Source organism: Eucyclogobius newberryi, unplaced genomic scaffold, assembly GCF_026437365.1.
Source record: "Eucyclogobius newberryi isolate DKJ021-1_F unplaced genomic scaffold, fEucNew1.0.hap1 SCAF_229, whole genome shotgun sequence".
Lineage (NCBI taxonomy): Eukaryota > Metazoa > Chordata > Actinopteri > Gobiiformes > Gobiidae > Eucyclogobius > Eucyclogobius newberryi.
Window position 1 is genome coordinate 87,250 of NW_027315867.1, and position 7,080 is coordinate 94,329.

Sequence of the window (7,080 nt, forward strand, 5' to 3'; positions counted from 1 at the left end):
GAAACCTGGAGGAGTTCCAGTGAAGGAGAGATCCCACTCTCACAGACGGACACGAGGAGACTGGAGCTGGAGCCACTCTTCAGGCAGATGAGGGACCGTCCACACAGGGCAGGGACCACTTCACCAGGGGAGGGGCATCTGGGTCCACAGGTCCTCAGGAGTGAGAGAAAGAAAAAGAAGGCGGTGAACAGTTTGCAAGTGGAATCAAAAAATAAATATTGTTTGATAGAATAAGTCAGAAGAAGAAGAGGATAGTGCTCAAGCTGTCATACTTCCCCCAGCATAGTTACTCCTAGGGCAGCGTAGCTAAAGCTGTGGGTTTATGTTTCTGTTCCTAACTACTCTGACCATAAGCGATTTCGAAGAGGAACGTTTTAAGCCTGGACTTTAATGAAGAGACTGTGTCAGCATATTTAACATGGGTCGGGAGCTGATTCCATAACACAGGAGCTTGGGAGCTAAACGCTCTACCTCCTACAGTACTTTTAGAGACTCTTGGCACCACCAGAAGGCTCTACCTCCTACAGTACTTTTAGAGACTCTTGGCACCACCAGAAGGCCGGCATTCTGAGAGCGAAGAGCTCTCTTTGGATGATATGGTTCTATAGCATCTTTGAGGTAGGATGGGGCCATGTCATTTATGGCTTTGTAGGTCAAGAGTAGAATTTTGAATTTGATTCTAAACTGGACAGGAGCCAGTGAAGAGACTTCAGCACTGGCGTAATGTGCTCTCTTCTTTTGTTCCTGTAATCTTGCTGCTGCATTTTGAACCAGTTGAAAGCTTTTTATGGAGCTTTTAGGACACGCTGCAAGCAGGGAGTTACAGTAGAATCTAGTCGTTACAAATGCATGGATAAGTTTTTCGGCATCACTTTTAGGCAGGATTCTTCTGATTTTGGCGATGTTGCACAAATGGAAATAGGCTGTTTTACAAGCTTGATTTATATGAGCTTTAAATGAGAGCTCCTGGTCAAAAAAGACTCCAAGGTTTCTTACAGTAGAACTGGAGGCTACACTGACATTGTCCAGTGTGACTATCTGCTCAGATAGAGCGTCTCGTAGATGTTTAGGACCAGCACAATGACCTCGGTTTTTTCAGGGTTAAGAAGCAGGTAGTTTAGTGTCATCCAGGTTTTTATCTCCTTCACACAAGTACTAAGTCTGTCTACTTGATCGCTCTGATCAGGTTTCATTGATAAATACAGCTGAGTGTCGTCTGCATAGCAGTGGAAGTTAATGTCATGTGACCTGATCATGTTGCCTAACGGCAGCATATAAAGAGAAAACAGAATTGGACCGAGTACCGAACCCTGTGGCACACCGTAAATTACTTTAGAGCATGTGAGGAGCTCTGGTTTACATTAACAAATTGGAACTTATCAGATAAATAGGATTTAAACCAGCTGAGGGCGGGGCCTCTGAGGGCGGGGCCTCCAACACCTACATCACATTCTAACCTCTGCAGTAGAATGTTGTGGTCGATGGTGTCAAACGCTGAGGTCCAACAGAACCAGGATTGAGACCAGTCCATCGTCAGCGGCTAATAACAAATCATTTGTGACTTTAACTAGTGCAGTTTCAGTGCTGTGGTGGGCTCTGAACCCTGCTGTGGTGGGCTCTGAACCCTGCTGTGGTGGGCTCTGGACCCTGCTGTGGTGGGCTCTGAACCCTGCTGTGGTGGGCTCTGAACCCTGCTGTGGTGGGCTCTGAACCCTGCTGTGGTGGGCTCTGGACCCTGCTGTGGTGGGCTCTGGACCCTGCTGTGGTGGGCTCTGAACCCTGCTGTGGTGGGCTCTGAACCCTGCTGTGGTGGGCTCTGAACCCTGCTGTGGTGGGCTCTGGACCCTGCTGTGGTGGGCTCTGGACCCTGCTGTGGTGGGCTCTGAACCCTGCTGTGGTGGGCTCTGGACCCTGCTGTGGTGGGCTCTGAACCCTGCTGTGGTGGGCTCTGAACCCTGCTGTGGTGGGCTCTGAACCCTGCTGTGGTGGGCTCTGGACCCTGCTGTGGTGGGCTCTGGACCCTGCTGTGGTGGGCTCTGAACCCTGCTGTGGTGGGCTCTGGACCCTGCTGTGGTGGGCTCTGGACCCTGCTGTGGTGGGCTCTGGACCCTGCTGTGGTGGTCTCTGAACCCTGCTGTGGTGGGCTCTGAACCCTGCTGTGGTGGGCTCTGGACCCTGCTGTGGTGGTCTCTGAACCCTGCTGTGGTGGGCTCTGAACCCTGCTATGGTGGGCTCTGAACCCTGCTGTGGTGGGCTCTGAACCCTGCTGTGGTGGGCTCTGAACCCTGCTGTGGTGGGCTCTGAACCCTGCTGTGGTGGGCTCTGGACCCTGCTGTGGTGGGCTCTGAACCCTGCTGTGGTGGGCTCTGAACCCTGCTGTGGTGGGCTCTGAACCCTGCTGTGGTGGGCTCTGAACCCTGACTGGAAAACTTCAAATAAGTTATTGTCCTGCAGGTGGCGACAAAGCTGTTTTACTACAACTTTTTCAAGGATTTTAGAGACGAAGGGAAGATTTGAAATAGGTCTGTAGTTTACCAATAGGTCGGGATCTAGATGAGTCTTTTTCAGAAGAGGTTTAATGACTGCATGTTTGAAGGACGTGGAACATAGCCACTTTGGAGTGAAGTATTTATTATATTAAGAATAGGGTCTATAATTAGGGGGAGAATGTCTTTGAGGAGCTTGGAATGGGGTCTAGGACACAAGTTGAGCTTTTAGAGGACATAATGGCTGAAGTTATCTCTGCTTGATCAACAGCTGAACCTTTCTAGGTTTACAGGTGGATTTATATGGGACGTTAGATTTACAGCTTGGGCTAGTTCAGGGCTAATAGCGGGGGTAATTTCATCTAATTTATCTCTGATTGTTTTTATTTTATTGTTAAAAAATAGGAGGAAATCATCAGAGCTAAGTGTAGCTGGGAGTGAGGGCTCTACTGCTGTGACAGTTTGTTAGCCTAGCTACAGTGCTGAAAAGGAATTTAGTGTTACTTTTGTTGACTTCTATTAGATGTGAATAGTCTCTAGTTTGGGCCTTACGCAATCGGTAAAAGGCTCTAAGAACGAACAGCTCTGAAAACGCGACACACTCACCGGAAATGACGTCACCGGACCACAAGTCTATGGCCCTCTGCTGTCAGTACTGTCACATGGGTATGACAGTCATACCCATGTGCAATGCTGTCATACCCATGTGACAGTATTGCACATGGGTATGACAGTATTGCACATGGGTATGACAGTATTGCACATGGGTATGACAGTATTGCACATGGGTATGACAGTATTGCACATGGGTATGACAGTATTGCACATGGGTATGACAGTATTGTATCCTTCTCACATCGAGGGTGGATCAGTCACTGAAGCTGATTGATCAAATCTTCGGAAGTGAGAATTCAGTTCATTCACCCACTGTAGGTCCCCCTCCGTCTGGATTGGGGGGACTTTGAAGCCCGAGATGGTTTTCAGGCTCCTTCCACTCCCTGAATGTTCTCCTGCCTCAGCTCCTCCTCCTCCTGATCCTCTTCCTCAGCTCCTCCTCACAGTCCTCAGCTCCTCCTTGTTCTGACCTGAAGGCTCTTCTTCTCCTTCAGCAGAGCCTTCAGGTCACGGTTCATCCTCGGCCTCGGACAGAAGAGGGAGAAGTGAGGTTAGAGTCACCAGAGACGAGGAAGAGCACCTGTGGGTGCTGTGACTGTGACCTGTGGGTGCTGTGACCTGTAGGTGCTGTGTCTGTGACCTGTGGGTGCTGTGTCTGTGACCTGTGGGTGCTGTGTCTGTGACCTGTGGGTGCTGTGTCTGTGACCTGTGGGTGCTGTGTCTGTGACCTGTGGGTGCTGTGTCTGTGACCTGTGGGTGCTGTGACCTGTGACCTGTGGGTGCTGTGTCTGTGACCTGTGGGTGCTGTGTCTGTGACCTGTGGGTGCTGTGTCTGTGACCTGTGGGTGCTGTGTCTGTGACCTGTGGGTGCTGTGTCTGTGACCTGTGGGTGCTGGGTCTGTGACCTGTGGGTGCTGTGTCTGTGACCTGTGGGTGCTGTGACCTGTGACCTGTGGGTGCTGTGTCTGTGACCTGTGGGTGCTGTGTCTGTGACCTGTGGGTGCTGTGTCTGTGACCTGTGGGTGCTGTGTTTGCAGGAGAGCAGTGCTTCACAAGCATATTCAGCATTATTTCTGATGATTGTCTCCAGGCGCTGGTCTGTGTTCAGCCCGAGTGTCCGGGTCCAGGTCCGGGTCCGGGTCAGAACCTCACATCAAACGGCCCATGAACGCTTTCATGGTCTGGGCCAAAGACGAGAGACGCAAGATCCTCCAGAACTTCCCCGACATGCACAACTCCAACATCTCCAAGATCCTGGGTAAGAACATGACCAGGACCAGGACCAGGACCAGGACCAGGACCAGGACCAGGACCAGGACCAGAGCCAGGACCGGGACCGGGTAACCCTGGTCTAACCCTGGTCTAACCCTGGTCTAACCCTGGTCTAACCCTGGTCTAAACCTGGTCCAACCCTGGTCTAAACCTGGTCTAAACCCAGGTCTAACCCTGGTCTAAACCCAGGTCTAACCCTGGTCTAAACCCAGGTCTAAACCTGGTCTAAACCCAGGTCTAACCCTGGTCTAACCCTGGTCTAAACCTGGTCTAACCCTGGTCTAAACCCAGGTCTAACCCTGGTCTAAACCCAGGTCTAACCCTGGTCTAAACCTGGTCTAAACCCAGGTCTAACCCTGGTCTAACCCTGGTCTAAACCTGGTCTAACCCTGGTCTAACGCTGGTCTAAACCTGGTCTAAACCTGGTCTAACCCTGGTCTAACCCTGGTCTAAACCTGGTCTAAACCTGGTCTAACCCTGGTCTAAACCTGGTCTAACCCTGGTCAAACCCTGGTCTAACCCTGGTCTAAACCTGGTCTAACCCTGGTCTAACCCTGGTCTAACCCTGGTCTAACCCTGGTCTAACCCTGGTCTAAACCTGGTCTAACCCTGGTCTAAACCTGGTCTAACCCTGGTCTAACCCTGGTCTAACCCTGGTCTAACCCTGGTCTAACCCTGGTCTAAACCTGGTCTAACCCTGGTCTAAACCTGGTCTAAACCTGGTCTAACCCTGGTCTAAACCTGGTCTAACCCTGGTCTAACCCTGGTCTAAACCTGGTCTAAACCTGGTCTAACCCTGGTCTAAACCTGGTCTAAACCTGGTCTAACCCTGGTCTAACCCTGGTCTAACCCTGGTCTAACCCTGGTCTAAACCTGGTCTAAACCTGGTCTAACCCTGGTCTAAACCTGGTCTAACCCTGGTCTAACCCTGGTCTAACCCTGGTCTAAACCTGGTCTAACCCTGGTCTAACCCTGGTCTAACCCTGGTCTAACCCTGGTCTAAACCTGGTCTAAACCTGGTCTAACCCTGGTCTAACCCTGGTCTAACCCTGGTCTAACCCTGGTCTAAACCTGGTCTAACCCTGGTCTAACCCTGGTCTAAACCTGGTCTAACCCTGGTCTAACCCTGGTCTAACCCTGGTCTAACCCTGGTCTAAACCTGGTCTAACCCTGGTCTAACCCTGGTCTAACCCTGGTCTAAACCTGGTCTAACCCTGGTCTAACCCTGGTCTAAACCTGGTCTAACCCTGGTCTAACCCTGGTCTAACCCTGGTCTAACCCTGGTCTAAACCTGGTCTAAACCTGGTCTAACCCTGGTCTAACCCTGGTCTAAACCTGGTCTAACCCTGGTCTAACCCTGGTCTAACCCTGGTCTAAACCTGGTCTAACCCTGGTCCTGGTCCTCAGGCTCCCGGTGGAAGTCCATGTCTCTCCAGCAGAAGGCGCCGTTCTACGCGGAGCAGACTCGGCTCAGTAAAGTTCACCTGGAGAAGTATCCAAACTACAAGTACAAGCCCCGCCCCAAACGCACCTGCTTCCTGGAGGGGCGGAGACTGCGCATCAGCGAATACAAACAGCTTCTGCGCAGCCGGCGCCAAGAGAGGAGGGACTTTAGTGAGGGGTAAGAACCGGGTCTGAACCAGGACTAAAGCGGGACTAAAGCGGGACTAAAGCGGGTCTAAAGCAGGTCTAAAGCGGGACTAAAGCGGGACTAAAGCGGGACTAAAGCGGGTCTAAAGCAGGTCTAAAGCGGGACTAAAGCGGGACTAAAGCGTGTCTGAACCAGGACTAAAGCGGGACTAAAGCGGGACTAAAGCGGGACTAAAGCGGGTCTAAAGCAGGTCTAAAGCGAGACTAAAGCGGGACTAAAGCGGGACTAAAGCGGGTCTAAAGCGTGACTAAAGCGGGACTAAAGCAGGTCTAAAGCAGGACTAAAGCAGGACTAAAGCAGGTCTAAAGCAGGACTAAAGCAGGACTAAAGCAGGTCTAAAGTATTATTCTGTGTGATTTGATGTTCATGTCTATGTCTTCTTTAGGCTCAGCCCACCACTGTCTCTGGAGAACAGCGCTAATGTTAGCCTGGTTAGCAGCAGCAGTGACGCCGGCATTTACCCCAGGACTATCACCACGGCAACCTCACAAACGACCACGGCATCGCCAAACTGTTCGAGTGGAACTCAGAGTCCCGAAATGTCACCAAAACTGCACTGAAACCTGCACCAGAACGCGACAGACGAGGCTAACCAGGCTAACCAGGCTAACCAGGCTAACCAGGCTAACCAGGCTAACTAGGCTAACCTGGCTAACTAGGCTAACCTGGCTAACCTGGCTAACCAGGAGATTGATGTTTGAGACAAATCTGAAAAGGAGGATCTTAAATCTGACTCCTGCAGCGATTAGGAAACAAACTTAGCATGCCCAGAACTACAGGAAGTGACGATGAAAACTACAAGGAGTTTGATACGACACATAGGACCACAAATGAAGCGACAAACACAAGAGGCCCTTTTCACGATAGGTCCTTTTCACGATAGGCCCTTTTCACGATAGGTCCTTTTCACGATAGGTCCTTTTCACGATAGGTCCTTTTCACGATAGGTCCTTTTCACGATAGGTCCTTTTCACGATAGGTCCTTTTCACGATAGGTCCTTTTCACGATAGGTCCTTTTCACGATAGGTCCTTTTCACGATAGGTCCTTTTCACGA

General features: G+C 50.9%; 1 protein-coding gene across 1 annotated transcript; it reads left to right on the top strand.

Annotated features, from left to right (window-relative positions):
- Positions 1 to 3,097: 3,097 nt before the first annotated feature.
- LOC140372407 (transcription factor Sox-6-like) lies at positions 3,098 to 6,584 on the top strand. Its single transcript, XM_072459505.1, has 4 exons — positions 3,098 to 3,152; positions 4,210 to 4,359; positions 5,781 to 5,994; positions 6,410 to 6,584. The coding sequence occupies exons 1-4, from the start codon at positions 3,098 to 3,100 to the stop codon at positions 6,582 to 6,584; spliced, it is 594 nt and encodes a 197-aa protein (XP_072315606.1).
- The last annotated feature ends 496 nt before the right edge of the window (positions 6,585 to 7,080 follow it).